This window comes from Coffea arabica, chromosome 10e, assembly GCF_036785885.1.
Source record: "Coffea arabica cultivar ET-39 chromosome 10e, Coffea Arabica ET-39 HiFi, whole genome shotgun sequence".
In the NCBI taxonomy this organism is placed as follows: Eukaryota; Viridiplantae; Streptophyta; class Magnoliopsida; order Gentianales; family Rubiaceae; genus Coffea; species Coffea arabica.
Genome location: NC_092328.1, coordinates 48,456,230 through 48,481,932, shown reverse-complemented (window position 1 = coordinate 48,481,932; position 25,703 = coordinate 48,456,230). Strand labels below are relative to the sequence as shown.

Sequence of the window (25,703 nt, the reverse complement as noted above, 5' to 3'; positions counted from 1 at the left end):
TTGGAGGTTCTGGTTCTGGAGAAAGTCACATTTTTGCATGTTTGATTTTGGGTTGGACTGGAGGAAACCAAGAAGATGAAGGACGTGAATTTATACTTGAAACAGCTGGACAAGATTTGGGCAAACAGTAAACTGAATTGTGGTGATTTGGTGTTAATTTTAATGGCTACAATAATGAACACGCTACAGTCTACGGTATAGCAGGTAAGAGGTCGCATTCCAACAAAGTCTGAAGAGATGCGTTCATGTCTCCTGATGAGTATCGCTCCAAGTTTGGTAATTGCGCAAATGTTCCTTTTGGTTTGCAGCTCAACTTCAACTAAGTTGATATGCGCATGCATAATCTTTTGTTTGCTCTTCATTACAGGCAGCTCGGAATGAGAATGTACATCGTGGAATATAAAAGGCTTGCTCTTGTTTAGGCTCATTCAGAAAAAAAAAATATTTTTTTTTTGGGGGTGGGAATTTGACATTCTGATTCTACTTTTGTATTTAGAGGTAAGATTTGTTTTAATAGAAGACCAAAAAGCTGAAAAGTAGTAGTAGAATGTATCCAACATTAGTATTTTGATTATGTTTGCATAGAGCTGTTAAACGAATCGAACTGTTCGGTAACTCGATTCGTTTCGATACGTTCGTGTTTGTGAAAGACTCGTTCGAAATCTTAAATGACCTAAGTTAGAACGAATTTTTTTGTTCGATTAATAATTTCGCGAACAACGTTTGCGAACACGAGTATGTTCGCAAGTTTTAATGAATGTTCGCGAACATGGATATAATTATCATTTGACAAATTTTGGGGTTAATTTTATGGCTAGACTATTATATTTGGAGGGTTTTATTTGTTATTTTTATGTTAATGTTAGTTATATAGTTAATGAATAATAGAATTTAGTCACTTATAGTACTTTAATTGTTTTTTAGAATGATTAATGATTTGTATGGCATATTTAAAACTTAAAATAATTTGGATTCGAGCATTTCGAGTATGTTCGCGAACGGCTCGTTTATGTTAAACGAGTTGAACATGAACTCGAATTCGAACATGAATTTTGCTTAACGAACCAAACACGAACATGGGTTTAGAGTTTGAAAATTGATGAATGAACCCGAACTTTGTTTGAATTACTTAACGAACAAAATTCAAATATAAAATACTCGATTCAATTCGACTCGTTTACACTCTATGTTTGCATTGGTGAAACCAGCTTGATTTCTTGAGCCCCGAACACTCCTACTAGTACTAATATTCCACTACTACCACTACTAGACTGCTGGTACGAGTACAGTAGCAGACGAGTAGCAGTACCCAACTTCTGTCCGCTCACGCGCACGCCGTCAGTGTAAAGGTGTCAAAATGGGTGACTTGGGCGGGTTTGGGTTGGGTAAAATGGGTAATGGATATAAGTGAGTCAACCCATTTATACCCATTTAATTATATGGGTATAAATGGGTAAGTCAAAAAATGAATTGGGTAACCCAATTACCCATTTATAACCCATTTATTTTAATTTTTTGTAAATTCATTTAAATTCATTTTTGCAAACTAAGTTATCAATTTATACCGCTCTTTGTACCCATCATTAGTTTTAAATATTTACTTATAATGTTCAATAAGCCTAATTACCAAATTTTTTTCATTTATACTCTATTTCACAAAATTGCATATTATTTAATAATTGAATAATAAGAATATAAAAATTTGAACTAAGTATTATAAAAGTTAATATAAAAATTTAATCCAAAAATTTTTAACCCCTAACATTTTTTCCATATATAAATTTAAAATTTCATTTTAGAAAGATAAGAAAAGAGGCTCAAATTTATCATAAATTGGTAATGCCGAAAAATGAGCAAGTTAACAAACTAAGAGAAAACAAAATAATAAAATAAAACCAACAAATAATAATAATAATGAAACAAAAGTAGTTAACATCATGACAAAATGAAAAATTTGAAAAAAAAATGGGTGGGGGAAAAGAAGAGATTTAGGGGAAGAGAATTTTAAATGGGTTAATTGGGTTTGATGGGTTATCCAATAATACCCATTTCATAAATGGGTATTATTGGGTAACCCATTTATACCCATATACAAAAATTTAAGATACCCATACCCATCTATTCATGGGCGAATATGGGTAAATTTAGTTAAGTGGATTGATTTGCCACCTCTAGACTGCAGCCAGTCTCCCTTCTCCCCCACGTTCTCGTGTCGTAAATTCCGGATGCGCGTGTCGTCCACGATCTTCAACTGTCTTTCACTTTCCTCTTCAGCTCCGTCCTCTCAGAAACGTCGTCGTCCAAAGTAGTCTTCGTCTCCCTTACAACCCATCCCTTCCCCGGGCCCCCAACAATTTCTCTGCTAAACCCTCCCTTTCCCTCTCTCACACAACACTCTCTCTCTATCTGGGGTTTTGCCATAACCAAAATGGGGGAGAAATCAAAGAAGCCCAGAAAGAATTTCGTCACCGAAGAAGACATTTCCACTCTCTTACAAAGGTCTCTATACATTATTCTTTTTCCCCAAAATCATTCCCCCCCCCTTTTTTATTTGGTTTTCCCTTACTGAGGTTTTTTTTCCCGGGTCGGGTGTTCTTGTTTGAAATTGGTGAATGAAGGTATACGGCGACGACGGTGCTGACGCTGCTGCAGGAGGTGGCGCAGGTGCAGGATTCTAAAATTGATTGGAATGTTTTGGTGAAAAAGTCGACGACAGGAATTTCTAACCCGAGGGAGTACCAGATGCTTTGGCGGCATTTGGCTTATCGCGACGCTTTGCTTGATAGACTCGATGATGCTGCTGCTCAACCTCTGGTAAATGACCGCTGCTTTGGATTTAATTGAGGTCAATTAATTCGTAGCCCTGGATGTCTTGCGCTTAAGAAATTAGCAACACCCCCCCCCCCCCCCCCCCCCCAAAAAAAAGTGACGAGGAATATGTATATTACTTCAGTCAATAGAGTCGAAGATGTTGCTTGACCTCTGTTGAGTTACGCACTTGTGTATGTGTTTATCTGTAGAGACGTAGTTACGTGTTCTAAAAGGTGTGTATTGTGGTGATTTAGGGAAAAGTGAAAAGTTTTTAGGCCTGCAGTGCTTTTCTTTTGTATGCCTGAGAGATGTACTTACTGTTTGTGTGCATGGACTGGGGTGTTGGTAGTGAGGGTGTGGTAAGATTTGATGATGCTTGCTTGGCAGGATGATGATAGTGATTTAGAATGTGACTTGGAAGCTTTTCCCGCGGTGAGTAATGAAGCTATGGCAGAAGCTGCAGCTTGTGTGAAGGTAAAGTTGATGTCTAATATTTTACCTGCATTTTTTTTTACAGTTTTATGCTGAATGGTATGCTTGCATTGAATGGTACTCCAGGCGAATATTTAGCTAGATGGAGTATTTGCGCAATGTGTGGCCATTATGTTGGTAGTTTTGGCAGCTTTCAATGTAAAAGCTACTTTTCACTTTTTGCTTGTTAGCTGACTTGATTTAATTACATTTGGAACTTAGTAGAACAACGATTATTGGGACATAAATGTCCAAAATGGTAAGATTCAAAGAATTAAATGTGTGGCGTATATCTTGTATGGGATGATTTTAAGGTGCTTCAACACTGTACCTTGAAGGACTTCACTTTTAGGCTTTTTAAGATGGTACAAATTTTTGAAGCTTGAAAACAGTTGCAAATTTGTTTTATCGATCTTGCCTACTGCTGCTTAAACTGCTTAGCTATTTTTTTGTTGAGACTGTATAGCAAAGGGAATGATTTGGTTGGTTGGTTACGCTGATTGGATTCTTATTTGGCTAATACAATGGAGAAATTGGGTTGATGGCCTATGTATATATTTTTTATGTAGATGGATTTTTTTTTCTTGGGTTTTTGCTGCTAAGATACACTCTATGATTGATTTCTAGTGCTTCGGAAAAGGTGTTGCATGTATTCACTTGTTTCACTACATTTTGATTATACACTCAAAGCTGTAATGCACATATTCACTTGTTTCACTACATTTCTATTGTACACTCTGTGCATAAATGCGTATGTGTCATTCTGTATATTTCTGATTGACTTTTGGTGAAAATTTGCCCTGCATAGGTATTAATTGCTTCTGGACCAAGCGATCCCAATGGCTTAACAGTTGAAGCTCCCTTAACTATTAATATTCCGAAAGGCCAGCCATCCAAAGCTCCTGAGAATTCACATTGTAATGTGTTTGCGCAAGGGACGAACATAACAGTTCCAGTTTCTGTACAGAAACCGTCACTGCCTTCTGTCGCAAGTGCTGAAGCATTGGATTCTAATGGAGCAGCTAATGCAAATTTGCCTCGAAGGAAAAGAAAAGCATGGACAGATGCTGAGGATCAGGAACTTATGGCTGCTGTGCGAAAGTTTGGTGAAGGAAATTGGGCAAATATCTTAAAAGGAGACTTTAAGAGTGATAGAACAGCCTCACAACTATCTCAGGTTCTTTATCTAATTTGCAAAGTTTCCTTGATGGTCCAAGTATGTTTTTATTTGTTTTAATCTTATGAGCCAGATCTTCTTGGATGTAAGCATGGTGAAGGCTTATCTTCAATGATGCAAAAAATGTTCTTAAATCCTTACTAACAAAATGAAAGTTTTCTTGTTTGGGTTATATGACATAGTTAAGCTTGACTTTAAAAATTATGAGTAGCTTTAACTCGTTCAGAGGCAGAAGGACAAGTCTGCCTTTAGTTCAGAAGAGAGTCAGTTAACTGCACTCCTTTGGGCATTTAAGAGAATTGACATTTCTGGATGTTACTGGGGAATTAACTTAAATACATGCACAGACAAAAATCAGTAAGAGTGGCTGCTCTATTTAATAAAATTCCGAAAGAAGAATATCCTTCTGTATAAAGATTCATTTGAATTTTCAGAAATCTGATGAAGCATGGTTTACATAGGATTTTCACGAGTTGTATCAGGAAGACAATCAAATTGGTGAAACTTTTCAGATGTTTTATTTATCATGTGTGTGAGAATTTTTGAGATACCGGATCTAGTATAATTTTCTGGAAAACCCTATCAGACTAGTTAGTTGTTTTGAGGGTTGGTGATAAAGATACATAGCTAGGTCTGTTTGCTGCCGTATATCTGTTCTTGTCCGTTTTTCTTTTTTGTTTTCCTTTTTCATGTTTCCTGATAGGTGTTCCTTTTACCATATTGCTACATGATGGCTGGTCAGGGCTTCCAGGAATGTTGGGATTTGGCTTTAATATGAGATATTTTTAATTTGCATGGCAAACCTTTTAATAGACTGTTAGTGTAATTATACAAGACATAACTTGTAGGAAGCCTTCAGTAAGGTGACATTTTGTATTCTTTTGGAGTTTTACTCCTGTGGAGAATGAAAACTGTGGAAAGTAAGGTATAAGAAAATGAATAAACAGGTTAGAGGATTTTGCAAAATTTCTGATGCAAACATTGCTTTGTTTAGGGCCAACTTTTTAGGAAATGATTTCAGTCAGGATAATAAATTGAAGCTAGTAGGATACGTTTCAGCCCCCATGATGGAATCTACAGTTTTGTCTGAGCAGGTCATAGCAAACTTGATGATCAAGACGCATCAACAGTTGACTTGCATCATCTTCATTACATGGTTTCACTAAGATATTTTAGTGAAGGAATCCGTTGTTATCTAGTATGGTTAGGATGCCTGGATTTTGTCCAGGTCTCCCGGGTTCAATTCCCGGCAACGGAATAGGTATTTAGAAGTTTAACTGTGCGGATGGATATACACATTGCACTCGTATTACATAAATACAGTTTGTGAATGCTCGGTGAAGAGAAGACCTAGTCACATCGTCCAAACTTATGCAAATTAATAAAATGTGTCTGATCATGTAAACAACTTTTACTATTAGTTCTCTGCATTGTTACTGGTCTACATATTCAGTTAGTCTAATTTCTTGGTCATGAATATGTGCAGAGGTGGGCTATTATCAAGAAACGACAGGGTAATTTGACTCTAGGAACAGGCTCACAGCTTTCAGAGGTTCAGCTGGCTGCCCGTCGTGCTGTGTCACTGGCTCTTAATATGCCTATGGGGGATACCTTGAAATCATCTCCTTCGATTTCATCAGGTAGTTATATCTGTGTGTGCACGTGTGTGGAAAATTATGACAAAAGAAAATTTCTTGAACTTGATCCAAAGATAGTTTATGTTTTTTGTGCTTACATTCATGGTGAATAATGAGTATAGATTTGACTGTAAAGTAGATGGGATGGAGACGGGGGTAAATCAAAGATGATATTGGTTTGTCAACTGTGAGTGGTATGTTTAATGGTCAATTTCAAACCAGTGCGTGAAGTTACACAAAAGCCTTTAGCTAATACTTGCTTCCCATAATTTGGGAAACAAGACACCTTTAGATCAAATGAGCTCTTCAACCTATTCTGCAAATGCTAAGGCTTTTCTATGATTTGGTTATAGAGTTGCTTTAACCTGCCAAAAATTAGACAGATACAATTAATGGTTCTTTGATATTTTAAAGCCTATCTCCTTCCGTTTTTCTGTATCTTAACTCAAACGACATATATTCCATTGCACCTGACTTGTCAGTTGAGTGGCTGTTTGGGGATGACCGTTGTCAAGGTTCATTATGTGAATAATAGAGTAAGAGGAGGTGAAATGCCTGCTGACATATTTGTTTGATATTTGCAAAACTCTTTTAACACAAACAAAGAGCAAACCATTGGATGAGAAATGTGTTGAGCATCTTACATTTTCAGTTGCAAAGGTGCCCAACGGTTTGGAAGATGGTAGGAATAGCATTATGCTTTTCTTTTTTGAACTTTTTAATCAGTTAAATTCAACAGATCATCATCACAGTTACACCCAGTATGTCTTCATCAACTTTTGCAAAGCTTTCACTAGTTTCTGGTTGAAATTGGATGGCAGGGACGAATGCAAATGTTGCACACAGCAAACTTGGACCACCTCATTCTAATGAAACTCCATCCATTGTCGCACCATTGCAACATGATTCTGTGTCAACTGCAGGGCATCAAATTGGATCATCAAAATCTCGAGTTACAACCAAGAAACCTTCTACAAAATCTACTATTAGTTCGGATTCAATGGTTAAAGCGGCAGCAGTAGCTGCTGGAGCCCGAATTGCTACCCCTTCAGATGCTGCAACACTACTCAAGGCTGCACAATCTAAGAATGCTGTCCATATCATGCCCGGAGGTTCTGTGCTCAAATCGTCCATGGCAGGCAATGCAAATTCATTGCCCAGCAATGTGCACTTCATCCGCACTGGCCTGGCTTCAAAACCACTTTCCACTTACTCAACAGCTGCAGTAAGTTCCTCACAAAATGGTGGTACTCAGCAAGTCCTAGGCACATCTTCAAAACCTGCAATACCTCTAAATCAACCCAACTCAGCTGGCACTGCTCAAGAATTAAGTGCACCGTCTGAAGTAAAAAGTGTTGCCGTGCCTGGCCCTGTTTCAAGGCTCGAGTCAAAAATTGTTGAGGATTTTGGTACCTTTATGTGCAATTCTGAAAAAGAGCTTCTTAAAGAAAATCAAGCTGGTTTCAAATGTGACGGGTCCAATGAACAAATGAAAGGAGATCTGACTGCTGTTTCTGTTGATACTAAACCAAATCAAGTCCAAGAGGATCAGGGTGCTTCAGAGAATTTATGTAGTGATCAGGCTGAGGGAGGTCAAGCATCTGTTATGGGCGAAATATTGAAAGAGCATGCCAGTGGTGATGAGGTCTCTGCTTCAGCCAATGCTCTTAACAAAAAAGCAGGAGATCTGATTGATTCACAAAGCTCTAGTATGGCAGCTAGCAATGGTCATCTTGGTCCAACTGACAACCAGGCCTCAACCACATTTGACAGCGTAAGGAAGGATGATGTGATGGGTATGCCAGTTAAATGCATCAGTGATAAACCCGTCAAGGAAATGTTTGAGAATAACATGGCAAAGAGAGAAGAGGGCTTAATCATGGATTTGGATGGAAATGATGGACAAGCAAATTTAAAGCAATGAGAAGCTTTTAGAATGGGGCGAAGTGAAAAATAGCTTGCTCGCCTGAATTAATCACCTGTGGAATGACTGTTGGCCGATGTTATTATTCCTCTCTCCCCACCTTTCTGAATTGTATGTAATTTTGCAGGAAGCAGTTACTGTCAGGTTAGATAGAAAAGGCTTGTGAATTCATGACTTCTGGTATCTTTTCATCTGTGAATAGTGGAGCCCTCTTTGATTAGTTTGTAAATAAGTTGAAGGCGTTCTGACATAAGTAGGGTATATTTCGTTTCATCAATTTCTTATATTGGAGGAAATGTTTGATCTCCCCTTTCCTCAGATCAAGCTTGGGCTTGACTCAGTTACTCTATGCCTCTTTTGACTTCTGCAGTTGTACCCTATTAATTTCGTTTTCACTTTTCAATTAGATGGTTCTGCTAGTGCTATTCTTCTACTCTTGTCTTGCGAGTTGGATTTCCCCGTAAGAAGTTATAACTGAAGAATATCTCAACAAGAAGGATTATGCTATCATATTAGCTATTCAGAAATGTTTTCTATCGAGCAAGTAACGGGTGATTGAGGTGGCCTTCCCGTGATTTTGTTTGTCCGGTATAACCATAGAATGCTAACAATCTATAATACTAATGTACACCATCAAATCCTAAAAGAAGGTGAAGCAACAACTCTATATCTGTACAGCTTTTAAGTCGCTATACTGCTTCTGCAATGACGGACTAATGCAAGCAAAGAATGATGGCTTCTGTTTCTTTAACTTTACACCAAACAAGAAAGTCCTCAACGGAATTTTGGATCGAATCGGTGAGTTCCTAGGTTGTTGCTTTCTTGCGGCAACTCCAAACTCAGTATCCAGGTCTCTAAGTGTCCTTTCAATCTCAACCAGGATGACTTTGACACGTTCCAGACCCAAGTGCAGTTCACCAGCAAGCTTATTGTTCTCCTGTTTCATATTCAAAACCTCGCCCTGGAACTTGGCTGCTTGATAGTCACTCAGCTCAGTTTCTTCTGCACTTGACCCTGCATTTGACAAGATCTCTTCTTGTATGCCAGACAGCGAGGCTAACCTGTTATCCAAGTCATCTTTCAACATGTCATTTTGGTCCAACCATAGAGTTAGCTCAGTTTGTATTTCTGACAGGTGCCTGTAAATTGGACGAATTTCTGATACAAGTAATTGATGGTTTGTGCTTCCACTGTGCTTGTTGTTTGCCTTCACTTCTGCTAGCTCAGCTTGCAGATCCCGGACAGTTGTTTGGAATTTTTGTACTTGATGGAACGAGGTGCTAAACTTCATCCAGAATCCTATATTTTCCTCCAGCAATTCATCAATGTCTGTGCGAATTCTTTCTTCAACAACCGAAAGATTTTGAGTTTCATCTAGGTTAATAACCTTGATGGCTCCATTCTCTTCCACAAAGGAGATCTTTGGCTGCTCTTGTGGAGGCGATTCCACTCTAGTATCCATGGACTGAGGAGTTGGAGCACCTACCATATCTGCAAGAGTCTTCTGCTCTGTTAGTAAATTCTGTTCAGCTGAGACATGGTAGCTGGCTGAGGCTCTGCTTTCTATTGAATCAACAGCTGCATCTTTTTTTTTCCCAAGCAAGTTCAGTTTCTTCTCCAATGATTCAATCTTTGCATCTTTTGAGGCATTAGCACTCTTGAGGACTTTTATCTGTATGCAATACTGAAAAAGGCTAGCTCGCTTTTTCTTCTCCACTTCATTGAGCTTCTTTTTTGCTTCCTTGTAATTCCTAAGAATGGATGTATACTCCTGCAATAGAAGCTTCTCTCTGTCATCTAACCCACTCAAAAACAGCTCTTTCCAATTAGGCTGATCGTCATCCCCTACACCAAGTTCATCTTGGTTCCCGCTGAGATCATGTTGAAGTGGCTGGAACACCTGTTGCTGCTTTGCTTCCTGATCCTTGCCTGCAAGATAGTTGAAGGTTATTGCCTAGAAACAGACAGAACCAAAATGGTTCTATTCGATACGGTAAATGTACCTTGATCCGGAAAGCTGTACATCTTTTGGTCCTTTACAGTTGCCAATTCTGATGAGGTGGGTGAGATGTCAGGAGCTCTGTTATCTTCATTTGCAGCAAGCACCTTTAATGGACTGGTTTCTGAAATGCTTTTCACTTGACTATTCATTGGAAGATCATTAAGCTGGCTACTGAGTCTGGACTCTCCAGAATTTCTGCTGGCTTTTGCGGTATTCCAATAATCCTCCTCCATGTCCCTATTGTTATCAGAAGCACTCGGTGTCGAAAGATCACCACCTGTTTCTATCTTAAATGACCTGGGATGGTTCTTGGCAGCTGATTGGATGTTGTTATTGTTATCTGACTTATCTAGATTGGCATCCAGAAGATCTCCCACTCGATCTTTCAATGAGTAACCATCCATGCAATCATCCCTGTTGGAGAGAAAAAAGTCATCCGGGCTGGATTCTACTTTCATGTGCCCTTCAATAGACAAAGACTGATAAGTAGCTGTACCACAACCCTCTTCTGCTGACCTCCTTTCAGAACTGTCGCTATGAACATCTTTCATTGGACCTTTTATTGGTTTATCACAAAGGTGATCACCTTGGTTTGAATACATTATACCCTTTCCACATATGGAAGACCTGCTGTGCACCAGAGCATCCTTTTTCAGCACTTTTTCTTCCATTGTCACATTTTCTAGAGGCTTAATGTGATAGTCAGGTGGACTCACAGATTCATCTTGACTGCACTTTTTCTGTGAATTGGCACCTGGACTAGCTACTTTTTGTGCTGTGGGAAAATCATCACTGTTAGTTTGTTGATTTAATTGGAAAAAGCTTTCGTCTCTTGCCGTTTCAGAAGTGCTGGTATCCACAAGATTAAATTTCACTCTGTTCTTCATAATTGTTGAGCCATAATCAGGACCTATCCCATCTCTTGCTTCTCCAAACCACTCTTCTGAATTCACATCAAGAGAAGCTCCAGATAGGGAAGTAAATTGGTTTTGGCTTTGATTGGACAGCAGACAACCGTTTGATTCAGCACTTGTGGAGTTGCTGTCACCCTTGATACCATCACTCTCTACCTTACGTTGAAGAACCACAGAGCTGCAGGAAGGAATTTCTTGAACTTCTAATCCTGCACTGGCATCTGTAGTGGATTTCACTTCTCTATATGGCAGGATACAGTCACGGTGGTTGCTTGAGCTGGATTGCACAGGACAGTTTATCTCCTTGATTTTGCATCTATTTTGCTCCGGTTTGCTGGCTTGCTTCTCTGCTTGAATGTTCACAACATGAAAAATTTCTTCAACATTCTGTGCGTGTTTCTTATTACGAAGAATATCTTTGCCTGGATTGACACCTGGAACATGGGTATCTTTGCTGAATAAAGTTAACTTCTCTGTCTCCTCATCTAGCTTCACATGCAGCAATTTTTCAGAAAGATCATCGAGATTACAACTTGCTTCAACACAATGATCTTGGAGGCGGTTGTTCTTTTCTTGAATGCACTTGTTGAGTCTTTGTACTCTCTGCAATTCTTCTTCAAGATCTCTTATCTTCCGATTCATGCCGTCTGAACCTTCAATCAGAGTGTCTTTCTCCTCTTCCAAACTTCTAAGGTGTGTCTGGAGCTCATATGTCTCTGACGTTAATCTCTTTACATAAGCAGTCTGAGAAAATACAGCACTTTCCAAATTTATAATCTGATCCACGAGTTCATCAACTTTCTCTGCAAGTTCTGACATGGTCAGAGGACTTGCTAAGTTTAGCTGCAACTCTTCCTTTATTCTTTTCTGCAGTGGTTCAACGTCATGAATAATGTTCTGTTCAGCATTGTCTACTTCTTTATCTTGCTTATACGCTCCAACGTTGTGGCTCGTTCTGCTTTCTTCTTCCAAGTACACTTCCTGACGTGCCTGATTGCTGTTAAATTTCTCTTTTAGCCTCTTGAATTTCTCTCGGGTTTCTTGAAGTTTTCGGTTCTCCCCTCGGGCCTCTTCAGCTGATTTTTCTTGTTTTTCTTGTAATTGGGTTAAGGCCTGTTGGCATGAATTCAGGGCTGTGGCAGTCATCAAGGTTCGAGCTTCATTATCATCGATAACCTTGCAAATCCCAAACTCATCCTGTAAGTTGCTGACCTCTGTTTGCATTCCACTTATCTGGTTTTCAATGTTCCAATATTTTTCTAGCCCAGACTCGTATGAGCTTTTCACGAACTCCTTTTCAGTTTGAAGGGCCAAAATTTCCTTTTGAATCTTGTCAATTTTTTGAAGTGCCTCAGATTTGTTCAATCCTGATATCGGACCGGCAGCTGCTGAATCATCAGCATTAGTCTTCAGCAACCCCTTCCTTGACATTAGTCTAGTTGGCATCTTGCCATTTCTCTTTCTAACACTACTATTTTTTGCTATACTTATCTCAGGGGCAGGAGGTGGATGCTTGGAGTTGGAGAGGATGTTGAATTTATCAAAAGGCATCGCTGCCACAGGCAAGTTTTGTCCATCAAAATCATCGTCATCCATCGGTAAATCAACAGTTTCAGGGAAGACAGAGGCAATGGTTTTATTGGCATTCTGCAGCTCTCTTGACAAATGATCATATCTCTCAGCCAAAGCTCTGTATCTCCTGACCGAATCTTCAACAAAGTTTACGAGCTCTGGTCTCTTCCTATAGTACATTTCAGCCCGCTGTTTAAACGTGTCAGCTTCCTCTTCAATGATTTTAAGTACGTACTCCACTTTTTCTTCCATATCTGCAAACAAGTAGTTTGAGAATTAAAGGCCCTTCAATAGTAGAAAGAATCCGTTCAACCTTTAATTGATCATTCATAAAAAGGCACTGTGCAAAAGTTAAATTAACCATCTTTGAGCAGGTGTACACATTAGATTACGAAATGTGCTGATTCCTTCTGCTATTATGCAAATTTAGTGAGTGTAAATGAATTGGTTGGAGACCTTTCCGAAATAGTTTAATTGAATAACTTTACAGCAATCCATGTACCCTGTGACAGTAGGTGCTAGTTTACAACACCTAAACCATCTTTATACACCTGTTAATCCTAAAATTTGACTGTTTCAAAAGGTACCATACAGCACAGTGTCAATGGTTAATCACTATTCGGAATCTTTATTCATAATTGTTTTAATTAATCAAGAAAAGGACACCCATTGTCTAATTCACAATGATCTTACAGACAGAATTCCTTCAAGTGCTAATAGGCAAGTTGAACCGAAGGGGTTTAACACAACCTTGATGTTTTTCCTCATTGTGAACCATGCTAATAGGCAAAAATAAAGACTGTTTCATGTGCTAAAATGGACGACTCTATGCTGCCGTTCATGCAAATTTAGGAAAACCCTTACTTCTAAGCAAAAGCCTGGTTAGCATGTATAGAAATACGAACAGAAAACATGTTCACACAATTAAGAAAGTTGAAAAAGTTCACCTTGTAGGTTTTGGTCCAGCCATTTTGACTGCTTCGTTCTAACATGGCTAGCCCACCACCATGAATATGCATTCCTAGCTGCTCTATGCAACATTCTTCTTCTCTCTCCCTATGACTCTTCACCCTTCGAAATCCCTCTGATACATGCATTGACTCTGCTGTCTCACCTAAAATATAGCAAGAGAAAATCGACCCATCACTGTTTAGGAGGAAATATAATCAATACAAAATGGGAAAAAACTAGTAATGAGACAATCTTGGGCTTTTGGGGGAATGATATGGCTTGATTTTGGGCAGAAATGGAGGGGAGCATCCTTCGTCAAAATAAGCGGAAAGCACAAATGTAGGAATCCATCAGCTAATTTGTTGTCACATTTGGCATGTCCTAGAATGGAATATGAGGCGTGCATGTCTTTTTCAGCCATTGACTTTTTTCCCTTTTCCTTTTTCTTTCTTTAGTAAATTACACCTTTGATGCTTCTTCATCTTTAATAGTATTAAATCGCAGTCGTGGTCGCGGCCAAAACTGTTTTACATTGGTCTCGGTATATCGATCACGGTCTTGACGAGATGCAAATTTTGAAATATTTAATATTTTAAAATTTGTGAATAATATTCAAAAATATGCTAAACAAAAATATTTTAAATATTAGCAAAAGAAAATCTATAAAATATAAGTTTACGAATTGACTCAGACCAACTCGACCGAGACTATTCGTATCGGAGACTTCTCGATCAAATTTTTGGTGACTCAACCAAGTTCTCAACGAATCAAGTATTTCAGAGCCATCTCGTTCCGGTATCGTACCGAAGAGATCTGTTCCGATGACGACTTGGCCGAGTCGTCTTGATCTAAGCTGAGACTTTGAACCATGTTTTGGACCCTCATCTACTTTCAGTCTGGGTAAAGTTGTACTCAGATTTGATATAATTGGTCCGTCGGATCAAAGGCCACCAAAGTAACTGCATTCGGAAACTAAAGGACCAATTTGACAGACACAGGTAAATCCATTAGCTATTTAAAATGACTATTAGTCCCTCACGTTCTAAATGCTTTTCACTGTTTGTATCGGATTAACTGCTCTATTTCTGGGTCGATCACTGTGAGAGAGGAGTAAACTTGTAACTGGATCTGTTGAATCTTGCAAGACTATTGCACAACAGGTTTTCTTTAGCCCAAAATTCTCTATCATGAGGAACCATACCGTAGCCAATCTGAAGTTTTATCAGGAGAGCTGCATCAATAATTCACCACGAAAATGAAGAATGGTACAGGGGATTTGTTGCAGTGCTTAAAGCCATCACCAAGGTACAAAACTACAGTGCTATCTCGCAGAAAAAACAACATTAGCAAATGAAAAAATAGCTACCTTTTGCAATAATGATACCAAGAACGCTACAATTATTTACAGGAATTTGTTTATTCAAACTGCAACCTGACATATATACAAATGTACAAAAGATCACTGGTCCAGCCATCCGACTTGCCAAACTTATGTATAAAACTATTTACATCAAAGAATGACACAAGCAAAGCTTTCTTATTTCTTCCCTCCCCTTCAAAACAAGTCTGTGTCTGAAAAATAATCTCAGGCGTTTTAGAAACAAATATAAAGTTCCTTGCCAATTCCTGGACCTGGAAGTGCACAAGCGTATCACCTCCTAGACAGAAAGAGTCAATTTCTGTTTCTCTTCCTTCCTTGTCCCCCTTCTTTTTTTGCTTTCCTCAGCAACCAGCATCCCCCAAATAAGGAAACATCATCATCCCCCTATTTTCCGTTTCCTTTTGTCCTAGGTCAGAATAAGTTCAACCCTCCTCCCCTACTACCAATGTGAATAAAGTACCAAATCACCGAACTTAATTGTACTATAATTTACAGCTTTTTACTATTTTTTTTCTCTATTTTCCAGTTTTTCTCAGTACTAGTATGTTTAGGCTAATACCCATTATAAGTTAATCCACTGGGACAGAAGTGCAGCATAACATATGGAGATTCACACGAGGGCATGTTTATGTCAATTGTTCTGTAGAGAAGAAAGCCACTGCTCCATATAATTCTTGGTTTCTGCATATCAGAACAACAGAAAAAATTCAAAATTAGGATAATTCCATCTCGGGGTAAATGATGCAGAAAATTTATTCAACTTTGTCAAGCACAGATTAGGGCTGTACTTCTAGGGAGGAAAACATTTTGACAAAACAAATGATCTTTTGCGGAAATACAGGCAAATCACAGACACGTGGTTTCCCCTCATATCATGCAGTAATGTGTGCCTTCATGACCTGTATCAAACCAACGAACAGCATTCATAACAAGAATGACTTAATTCATTCATTTTGTGCTCAGATCAATGCACAAAATAACCTTATACTATTGGGCTTTGCTACATAAATCCTTCATCATGAATTCTTACTATTGGGCTTTGCAACATAAATCCTTCATCACCAGTTCTGACATGTCATTTTCAGATGACTCGTACAGACTAAGTTACTATATTCAAGTCTAGCATTCATCCCAATTTCAACACTCAATTTTGTTGGTAAAGTAAGTAGATTTGCACTTCTAGACTAGTAGTAAGCAAAAGCTTATAATTTATTCACACCAATAAGATTGCCATTTCTACCAACATTAATGACGTTCTTTTCAGAAGAAAGCAGTCTTGAATTGGTACCATTTGGTTTCCAAATCCCACACTGTTCTAGAGCTACAAAATACTTTATAGTTAGGAGTTGACCAGATTAATGAGGCCTAAAATGCTAATTGAAACTTAAGGAGCCTTAAGTGACAACATTGCAACTTAAGCAAGCCAAAAGGAAATCATATATCATTGTACACCATTGTCAATGTCATCACTTCACATGGTCATCAAACATTTTGCAATTCCAAGAATGCAATAATTGATGTGAGTACTTGATATGGTAGTTAACTATTTGTGCAACTGAAGGAATGTGGTTATCTATTTAGATCTGTAACGACTAACTTGAAGTATTCAGAGGAAAAAAAAAAGGATCATCTTTGCATCTAATCATACTAATTGAGCTCCTAAAACCCCTAAACAAAATAAATGAAAAGAGATACAAACAAGTAAATCTGCTTGGCTAAGTTTCAATGTTGCTACTGTCCTCTCAACTTTACATTAAACACCAGTAAAAGTGAAAAGTTTCTCATGTTGTCAATTGTCCTTGAAAGATCACCGGGGTAGTGAAGGAAGGAGACAAATTGCAAGTAGTGTAGGATGCCCAGGAAACAAGAGCAGAAAGAGATTATAATTGCAAAAGATCTTATCCATTTGACAGACTACGAAATAATGCAGCAAACTGTTTGTAACAGAAAAAATTCTTCTGAGTACTAAAATAACAAGTCAACTCCTATTTACATCATACCATTCAGAGCTACAGGAGTATGAAAGCAAATAATTTCATGCACCTGGATTTTTTTCTATGAAAAGTTTTTATACCGTAATTAGGCAGACAAAGATTAAAGACAATAATAATAGCAATTGCCTTTCAAAACTTTCCATGCAACCACATTTTATGCGTTCATAGGCTATCATGGAGTTCTACGCAGCGAGTATTCAATCATATAAACTTTCCACAAAACACCCTGGAATACTTCATTTAGCTCTTGATACATCTCGCTTGAAATCATGGGCAATCCAACTAACTCCATACAGTGCAACTTTAATAGCACATTCATTCCCCTGGATCATATAACTAATGACTTTCTAGAGCCAATCACATTATTCACCACCACAACTTTTGTGAGTAAAGGTCCAAAATCAAGTTGTACACTAGTATGTTATCCTGCGTCCAAGAGAGGGACGATATGTAATGTTCAACTTTCAATTGAACTATGAGGCAAAAACTTCTCTAAGAAATTTATGGTGTTGTTACACAATAACAATTTCAAGGGACCAGATTCACCAGAAACTGCTCCTTACCTGTAGCATACAGATCAGGGATGTTTCCAATGGTGTCCAAAATCTTGTCCTTCACATTCTCTTCCAGTTCTCCCCGGCCACGTCCATAACAAGGAACCAGCACAGCAAAACTATCATCTGAATCATCATCGGTTCGGAAGGCAGGGCCATGGGGCTCCAGCCATCCGATTGACCAATCCGAATCATCGGAATCAGACCCTGAAAGGCATCCACCATCTGATGGGACAAGAACAACATCATACTCCTTGTCAATCTTCCTCGCCTCCCGACTATGCCATTTTCTCTTAACTCGTCTAGGAGAAGGTCCCAAACCTCCCCTGTGAACCAGAGGAAACTTTACAGTATCCGCTTCCCACAATCCGGGATCCGGTGAAGGATTCACAGAAGTTCCATTGGGGACTTTGGGGTCCTCATGTTCATGCTGCTTTCCACTCCACAACCACCATGACACATTTGTAAATGCTATAGCCATGGCTACCCCAAATCCAAGAAGCCTCCTACACCAACCAGGTCTTAAAGTCCAGACTGATCAATTGAGAAGAGAAAATCCAGGTGGATACAATGTACTTTTATTGTCAAAGAATCTGGACAGCGAGGCAGAATATTCAAAGTATTGTTTATCCCTGTAGCAATAAAAATTACAGTTACATTAAAGAATTGACACCAACAACCTTCGAAGAAACAACCAAGACAAAATTGCATCGACGTAAAACAGATGCATCAGCTAAAGATCAATTAAAATGTGAAGAAGACCGTAGATCATAAGAGTTGATTCGTTTAGTTTAACCTAAATCAGGGCCACCAATTTCCACGAAGGTACATATTACTGTTTTTACACTTTTCCTCTATTTCGAAAATATCCTCCACCAATCCAGATAAGTCATCACACATTCAACAGCAACAAAAGTAAAAACGTGACAGCTAAAAACATTCCCATATACGGGTCAAGAGATAAACAACCAAATTTGACCCAGAAAATTCAGGGTATTAATAACTTTATTGCGTAGCAGACAAGATTCGAAAACTGCTAAAAGAAAGACAAATTCAATTTTTACACGTCCTCGTCAAAAACTACTTACTAAAAACCATGAAAAAGCCATACGAAGCGGCCATGAAGTATCTTTTCCCGAATTGAGCACATTAATCTTTCTCGCCTTAAAATCACATCCCTTAAATTTTTTTAAGCACCCTGAACTCACAATTTCGCTATAAATGGGTAAAAATCCAATATTTTATCAATAAATAATGCATTAAACCAAGCAAAAAAGGAAAAAATTGAACAAGCAAAAAAAAGATACGAATCCAGTGAAATTTAAATACTCCATACAAATTGAAGGTTTGGCAAAACCCCGACGAGGGTTGTCAGAGAGAACACACATACTTTCCTTCTCAATCAGAATTCGAATGTAGATGAAAGATTCAATGCACCAAGAGGTACAAGACAAGCAAAAAGACAGAAAAATAAATAAATACAGACTTCCGTGTACATGGAGATAAAGGGCTCCTTGTAAAGTATGTACCTTGTAAAATAAAACAGGGATGAAAGCTTGTAGTAAACCCAAATCTTCTGAATAGTTTTTCTGAGGTGGGTTCGGGAGAGGAGAGGGGGGGGGGAGGATTAATTTTAAAATTTCAGTCTTGGATGTGATGCGAAGAAATAAGTAGTCTTGGGGAGAGAGAAATAAAAACGTGTGACAGGAGGAGAAAGGAAGACAGAGGCAGAACCTCCAACCCAACCCAAACCAACCCAGAGGTGGTTTCTTGTACGCTGATCAGTAGTAGGCTACCTCAGGCAAGCTCCCCGCGCAATACTCCATTAGTAATAGTAATAGACTAATAGCCAATAGGAGAGTAGTCAGTAGTACAGAATAAATCTACTATAAACTTGCCGAATTTTCAGTATGGATAGAATTTTCAAAATAATATTATAGTATTAATGATGGTCAGACACTTACGCCTAGTTCAGATCCGTAACCTGCTTCGTCCGGACACCCATTACGATTGTGTTTCACGCCGTCCGTTATTCTACGTGTCAAGTATAATAGTATATCAAGCCTCTTGGAATCTCAACCATAGTGATATGCGTTATAGTATATTTTATTCATATACATTATGCTTACACAGCATACAATAATAGTATACCAAATTGCACGGAATTTCTGTGCCTAATCAACAAAGATTTTGACTCCCATCGCAGTTGAGCGAAATTGGAGGTGCTTATTTGATTAATGAACTATATGTTATTCTTTTCGTTGGTTACGATTTTTTAAAAGCCTGTAAGTCTCGAAACTTGATTAGAGTTTTTTTTTAAAGTATTAGTGACAGGGTATGAACTTGAGATCTCTCCTGTATATTTCATATTTCGAATCGTCCAATTCATCATTTCCCTTGATTAGGGTATCTATTCGAACTAAAAAAAGAATAAAAATAAAAATGAGGATTATAATTTAATAACAAAAAATAAATTGTCAGGCATTTTGGTGCTTTAGGGAGATTGGACGTACTTATTTGATTAATGAATTGTCTTATTTTTTTTTATTATTTTGATTAGGGTGTCCTCTTAATACTATGACGAAACATAACCACAATAATATCATGTTATGCTTGTTCAATGCTCCTAAAAATATTGTGTTTGGGAGGAGGGGGGTGGGGTTTCATTACATTTTCATCATCATCAGGATGAGAACTAGGGCTTGATAAGAACAGGAAAACATGCATGGGGTTTCCTCCATGTATGTATGTGACACTGCTAGCAACTAGTTTTTGACTTATTTTTTATACTGCAAAAATAGTTGGGTGGGTCATATGTGATATGACCAATACTGCAAACGCGAGCGGTTCAAGTCGAGTTTGGAATGATCAAATCGAATTTTTGAATTTAAATTTAAAATATTAAGTTCATTAGTTCGAATATATATATATTTTATTTTAATAGTAAAATTATATATATATATTTTTTAATATTTTATTATTTATTAAAAAAATATTATTTTATTTATTTTTAAAAAATAAAATAATTATTTTTTATTTTTTCGAACTCAAATTTTAAATTGACAGCTCGTCGAATTTGAACTGAAATTCAAGATTAATAAACCTAAATCAAGATTTAATTTGATTAGATCAAAATTCGACTCGATTCAATTTATTTTTGCATGACCTCCATGCTGAGTACGACTTGGAAATGTATTTTGAGTTTCTTAATCAGATAATTGGAAGGAAGGCTTCATGTCTTCCCCAAAGAACCAAAGCAAAGTTGCATCTTAGCTAGCTTGATTTTAATTTCGATAAGAGCAGTAGTTTTACAAACGCTCACAATAATGTATTTTATTTATGCATCTCAGATATGTGAGCTGATGATTACCAGTAATGACTTCGATTCAATTCTCGAGTTGTTTTCTTCCTCTTTCTCTTTGTAAAATTAGAAGATCTTCTTTTCTCCCATAAAATAAAATTAAATGAATTTCTTTTTTTTTTTGGTTGATTAATTAAATGCAATACCCAGATTTGTCCCTCACAATAAACCCGCACAGACACTAGCGAATCACCGGCCGCCGCACAATGGAGACACTGTTGGTCTCCCCTTCTTCTTCCTCTTTGTCATCATCTTCGGCTTCCATTCCCAGTTTTTCCCCAGTTCAACGCTCTCATAACCTCCATAAAAATCCCATCTTTCTTAAACCCCAAAACCTCTCTTTTACCAAACTAAACAGAAGAACCACCCCCTGCGCCGCCCAGAACATGAGCAGCTCCGCCGCTTCCGCCAGCACCGACGGCCCATTGAAGAAGGAAATCAAATTATGGGGTGGGAGGTTCGAAGAGAGTGTGACTGATGCAGTGGAAAACTTCACTGAATCAATCTCATTTGATAAAGCTCTTTACAAACATGACATTATGGGCAGTCGCGCTCATGCCTCCATGCTAGCTCACCAGGTCCTCTTTTGAATTTTCTTTTTTTTTCCTAAATTTTTAATTTATTTTTGAATGCCGTGGTTTGTTATCCCTTTCTATCGGGTGTTCGTTTGCAGAATGTTTAGATGATTTTCTTTTTTTGTTTAACAAGAAAAAATGGCGAAGTAAAAAAGGTATGCGAGACTTGTGTTTGGATTGCATTTTTCATGATTTTTCATGGCAAAATTACTGTAGCGATTTGACGTATGTGAGGAAAAAAGGTAATAGGGAAATGTGATCACGGAAAACGACATAATTTTTCGATGGAAAACCGCAATCCAAACAAGGCTTTATATAGGAGTACTTTGCCAGTAGGTTGAGATTTTGAGTTTTACAATTTTTTTTTTGTTGTTGCGGGAACTAAGTTACAATTTTTGTAGAGATGTTGAATAAAAATGTGTCCTTTGACGGATATTGTTGATATTTAGGGATTGATAAGCGAAAAAGACAGGGATAGCATTTTACGAGGTCTTGATGAGGTAGAGAGGCAAATTGAAGCAGGAGAATTTGTGTGGAGGACCGATAGGGAGGACGTGCACATGAACATTGAAGCAGCACTTACTGATATTGTTGGTGAACCTGCAAAGAAGCTCCATACAGCCAGGAGCAGGAATGACCAAGTCTCAACTGACTTTCGCCTATGGTGCCGTGACAATATAGACATTATTGTTGCATGCATTAGACGCCTTCAGGTTGCATGACTTTCTTGGTTATCTTTTTCTCTTTGATTTCGTGTGCAGCTTATAGTTTGCAATTAAGCAACTTCGTGATTGGTCAAATTTGTACTTCAAATATTGCAGGTTTCACTGCTGAAACTTGCGATGAAGAATGACGGATTGATAGTTCCTGGATATACCCATTTGCAAAGGGCTCAACCTGTTCTTTTGCAGCATCTTCTCTTAGCATATGTCGAGCAGGTATATATTTCATGAACTTGCAGTTATTGATCATTGATGGTTTTTCAGTTGTGTGATGCGTTCGTTTGGGAACTTTTCATTAATGAATGAGAATTTGAACTCCATTAAACAGATATCCTGATCCCCTTTTGTCCTTGGGAACCCTAGTAAATGGAGCTTCATCTGAAGGCCTCTAGTAGTTTTTCTCCTATAAGACCTCTGAAGCCTCCACCAGACAGTTTCTCTGACTTATTACCAATCTTATTCCAAAAGTAATTTAACTGCAAAATTATCTGGACTTAATTATTTCACAAAAATCTACATAGAATCCTGAACCTATTAAAAGGATGGCTTCTTCCATTCAACTGTTGTGCACACATGATAGCTGATAGGAAGAAGAACACTTTAATGTTTAGCTATTCCTTTATCATACCAAAACAGAAATTGTTAGACTTAGAAAGTCATGATATTTTGACTACAATTTAAGATGCTTTAAATAGCACATCTTTCAATTTTTATTTAACTGTCTTTAGGTGATTGGCAGCCTGTTGTCAATAGTTATATGCCATGATCAGGATTCTAAAACATATGCGCCAGTATTATTGTGTCTCCCCTCCTTCCTAACAACCCCCACCTCCAAAAACACTTGTTATTTTGTATACACACTCTTCATTCCTTTTTTCTCAGCTTTTGCTGTTCTAAATTTGCTGTTCCAGTTCTTAGGTTTTTTTTGTATGACCTTCATTTGATTAGTGACTTAAAGAGACTACACTCTCATATTCATCTCTTAGAACTTCTACTGTTTAACCAAACTGTACTTCAACTTACTGAAGACTCAATGGTGAACTGTAGTTTGAACGTGATGTTGGCCGTTTACTAGACTGTAAAGTGAGGATGAATTTCTGCCCTCTGGGTGCATGTGCATTAGCTGGTACTGGTCTTCCCATTGATAGGTTTATGACTTCTGAAGCTTTGGGATTCACTGCTCCATTGAGAAACAGGTATTAGCTGAATCTGCTTTTGATTCTGGCTGCTATAGAACTATGAGGTTCTCATCAAGTAATCATTCAGTATACAAATTATTGATGTTTTTTAGATCCATTGAAGATCCTGGTGATAGACACAGACTTTAAAAAATAACTAAATGAATGAATGAATGAATATAAAGGGACAATTTTTTTTCTTGGAAAGCTTGTTACTCCACTGGATTTGGTACTGGCAAAAACAACTCTTTCTACTATCATGCTAAAATACTGAAGAACTATTGAACTGGTTTTACTTCTTCACTGAAGGGTAGCTAAATTGTAGTCATTTTGATATTGCTGATTTTTAAAAAAAAAAAAAAGTTCCAGGAACATTTTTAAAAATTGATTACTTTTCAATCCAAATTTGACAAAAGTTTCTTGATCTTTTAATTTTGATTAATTTTTATACCATGAGCACAATCTATATTGTTCTCAGGTTTAGTTGATTTTCATGCTTGCTGTGTAATCCTTGACCTGATATCCTGTACTCGTACCACTGGTGACACGGTTATTTGAAATAGCATTGATGCAGTTTCTGATAGAGACTTTGTCTTGGAGTTCCTTTCTGCAAATTCAATCATGGCCACTCATCTATCTCGGCTTGGAGAAGAATGGGTATTGTGGGCATCAGAAGAATTTGGATTTCTCATCCCAAGTGACTCAGTTTCTACTGGAAGTAGTATAATGCCGCAAAAGAAAAACCCAGATCCAATGGAACTTGTTCGTGGAAAATCTGCTAGAGTAATAGGAGATCTGGTTTCACTTCTTGTACTGTGCAAAGGACTCCCACATGCATACAATCGCGATTTGCAGGTAAAACTTGTTCATCTACAGTTATACAAGCTAATGGTCTACTTGTATCACCTCCCTTTGATACCATGCTTCTTGCTTTCTATTATTAGACTACTTGTCATAACATACTTCTTTAAGAGCTGATGCCTATTTTGTCTTGCCTTGATTTCAACATGTACCTATCATTTGATAATCTTGCATTTTATTTGATTGTCACCCCAAACAGGAAGATAAAGAACCTGTATTTGACAGTGTCAAAACAATAATCGGAATGCTTGAGGTATCAACCGAGTTTGCCCAGAATATTACCTTTAATCAGCAGAAAATACAAAAAGCTTTACCAGCGGGTCATCTTGATGCCACCACTCTAGCAGATTACCTCGTTAAAAAGGTAAATACTGTACAAGATTTTCAGTAACTGTTATCCTCTTAGGGATATCTTCTGTGATGTCTAATACCATTTACCAAAGAGGCGGGAAAGTTGAGAAATGTCTGATTGAGTATGTGGTTCATAGAATCTACATCTGAAGAGTCGATGCGACTAGTTAAGCATCAATTTTCTGGACATTGGGATTCTTATACTCGTATTAAAAATGAGGCTCTTCTGAAGAATGATTACCTTTTCTTGCTTTTTCCCTTGGATGAGTTGAATTTTGACAACAATCAGAATGATTAAAGTGGCGTCGGCATATGCTTCTGCAAGCAGCCTCAGCGTTTTCATGAAAATCATCTATTCTCTTGTTTAATAGTTGGTAGACTATATAATATAAATTCCTCTCCTTTGACAATCTGGAATTTGTCTGCAGGGCGTTCCTTTCAGAACTTCTCATGATATAGTCGGAAGGGCAGTTGCCATGTGTGTGTCAAGAAACTGTCAACTTCAGGACCTGAGTATCGGGGAACTTCAGAATATAAGTCCTGCATTTGACGAGGATGTCTATGAGTTTCTTGGAGTGGAGAATGCCGTCAAGAAATTCAGCTCATATGGTTCAACAGGTTCGGATTGTGTTGCTAGTCAGCTAGGCTACTGGGCAGCCAAGCTTGATATAAATCGAGAAACATAGCTGTGATGCCTATAAAATATGAGAACGAGTCATCTCCAAATTATTACTTCCAGAACTGAGCAGGCAGCTCAAGGTCAAAACCAGCTATGACGGATGCTACTTCATTACTGGTTCCAAATTTAGCATTCCCGATCTGGAATTTTTATGGATGAGTACTAAATCTAGTGATTCATTTTGTTGCCTAATTTAGACTCGCCATGTTGTATGCCTTGCTGCTTTTTACAAAAATATATTGAAGTAACAATTAGCCATTTTAGGAAGAGGTCATATTAACCTCTAGATGCTTTTCTGGAAGACTCCCTGGCACTTTTTGCAGGAATAACATTCGGTGATCATTTCCTCCAATTCTCCTATCCTTCACTAATTCCATTTAAGGACGAAACATTTTTGTCAAAAGGAGGTCGTGTTCAACTTTTGCTGCCGATAATAGGACTATAACTTTTGCTGCCAATATGAGGACTATGTTGGTAGGTAATTGGTAATTTTCCTGTTACGTAATTTGTAATCTCAGAGGCATGTTGTAACCTGTAAGGATAACGAGAACTAAAACCATCCAAAAGAAAAAAACTTACGTGATTTTA

At 37.9% G+C, this 25,703-nt stretch overlaps 4 protein-coding genes and 1 long non-coding RNA gene across 5 annotated transcripts; 3 read left to right on the top strand and 2 right to left on the bottom strand.

Annotated features, from left to right (window-relative positions):
• Positions 1 to 136: 136 nt before the first annotated feature.
• LOC140015388 (uncharacterized) lies at positions 137 to 574 on the top strand. Its single transcript, XR_011822024.1, has 2 exons — positions 137 to 276; positions 368 to 574. It is a non-coding gene; the product is annotated as an uncharacterized lncRNA (long non-coding RNA).
• A 1,637-nt stretch (positions 575 to 2,211) lies between these two features.
• LOC113712333 (uncharacterized) lies at positions 2,212 to 8,325 on the top strand. Its single transcript, XM_027235702.2, has 6 exons — positions 2,212 to 2,499; positions 2,619 to 2,814; positions 3,199 to 3,285; positions 4,091 to 4,459; positions 5,946 to 6,099; positions 6,918 to 8,325. The coding sequence occupies exons 1-6, from the start codon at positions 2,429 to 2,431 to the stop codon at positions 8,018 to 8,020; spliced, it is 1,980 nt and encodes a 659-aa protein (XP_027091503.1). The 5' UTR covers positions 2,212 to 2,428; the 3' UTR covers positions 8,021 to 8,325.
• Positions 8,326 to 8,506: 181 nt separating this feature from the next.
• On the bottom strand, positions 8,507 to 13,852 carry LOC113712330 (protein NETWORKED 2A-like). The gene is made up of 3 exons (XM_027235699.2): positions 13,456 to 13,852; positions 10,024 to 12,762; positions 8,507 to 9,949 (listed from the first exon to the last, which is right to left on the bottom strand). Exons 1-3 carry the CDS (start codon positions 13,547 to 13,549, stop codon positions 8,685 to 8,687), a joined length of 4,098 nt encoding a protein of 1,365 aa, XP_027091500.1. The 5' UTR covers positions 13,550 to 13,852; the 3' UTR covers positions 8,507 to 8,684.
• A 958-nt stretch (positions 13,853 to 14,810) lies between these two features.
• Positions 14,811 to 19,291, bottom strand: LOC113712335 (uncharacterized). The gene is made up of 3 exons (XM_027235705.2): positions 18,918 to 19,291; positions 17,398 to 18,020; positions 14,811 to 15,521 (listed from the first exon to the last, which is right to left on the bottom strand). The coding sequence occupies exons 2-3, from the start codon at positions 17,867 to 17,869 to the stop codon at positions 15,472 to 15,474; spliced, it is 522 nt and encodes a 173-aa protein (XP_027091506.1). The 5' UTR covers positions 17,870 to 18,020; positions 18,918 to 19,291; the 3' UTR covers positions 14,811 to 15,471.
• Positions 19,292 to 20,765: 1,474 nt separating this feature from the next.
• LOC113712334 (argininosuccinate lyase, chloroplastic) lies at positions 20,766 to 25,467 on the top strand. The gene is made up of 7 exons (XM_027235704.2): positions 20,766 to 21,327; positions 21,774 to 22,037; positions 22,146 to 22,262; positions 23,094 to 23,242; positions 23,788 to 24,079; positions 24,285 to 24,449; positions 24,865 to 25,467. Exons 1-7 carry the CDS (start codon positions 20,956 to 20,958, stop codon positions 25,120 to 25,122), a joined length of 1,617 nt encoding a protein of 538 aa, XP_027091505.1. The 5' UTR covers positions 20,766 to 20,955; the 3' UTR covers positions 25,123 to 25,467.
• Positions 25,468 to 25,703: the final 236 nt, after the last annotated feature.

Excerpts from the sequence above, each read along its gene's own strand:
- LOC113712333 (XM_027235702.2), top strand. The coding sequence starts at position 2,429 with ATGGGGGAGAAATCAAAGAAGCCCAGAAAGAATTTCGTCACCGAAGAA. Across the intron at positions 4,460-5,945 it reads CAGCCTCACAACTATCTCAG|AGGTGGGCTATTATCAAGAA; the intron begins GTTCTTTATCTA and ends GAATATGTGCAG. Across the intron at positions 6,100-6,917 it reads ATCTCCTTCGATTTCATCAG|GGACGAATGCAAATGTTGCA; the intron begins GTAGTTATATCT and ends ATTGGATGGCAG.
- LOC113712330 (XM_027235699.2), bottom strand. The coding sequence starts at position 13,549 with ATGTTGCATAGAGCAGCTAGGAATGCATATTCATGGTGGTGGGCTAGC. Across the intron at positions 12,763-13,455 it reads GCTGGACCAAAACCTACAAG|ATATGGAAGAAAAAGTGGAG; the intron begins GTGAACTTTTTC and ends ACTTGTTTGCAG. Across the intron at positions 9,950-10,023 it reads GTACAGCTTTCCGGATCAAG|GCAAGGATCAGGAAGCAAAG; the intron begins GTACATTTACCG and ends ACTATCTTGCAG.
- LOC113712335 (XM_027235705.2), bottom strand. The coding sequence starts at position 17,869 with ATGGCTATAGCATTTACAAATGTGTCATGGTGGTTGTGGAGTGGAAAG. Across the intron at positions 15,522-17,397 it reads CCCTGATCTGTATGCTACAG|AAACCAAGAATTATATGGAG; the intron begins GTAAGGAGCAGT and ends TCTGATATGCAG.
- LOC113712334 (XM_027235704.2), top strand. The coding sequence starts at position 20,956 with ATGGAGACACTGTTGGTCTCCCCTTCTTCTTCCTCTTTGTCATCATCT. Across the intron at positions 22,263-23,093 it reads TCTTAGCATATGTCGAGCAG|TTTGAACGTGATGTTGGCCG; the intron begins GTATATATTTCA and ends GGTGAACTGTAG. Across the intron at positions 23,243-23,787 it reads ACTGCTCCATTGAGAAACAG|CATTGATGCAGTTTCTGATA; the intron begins GTATTAGCTGAA and ends TATTTGAAATAG.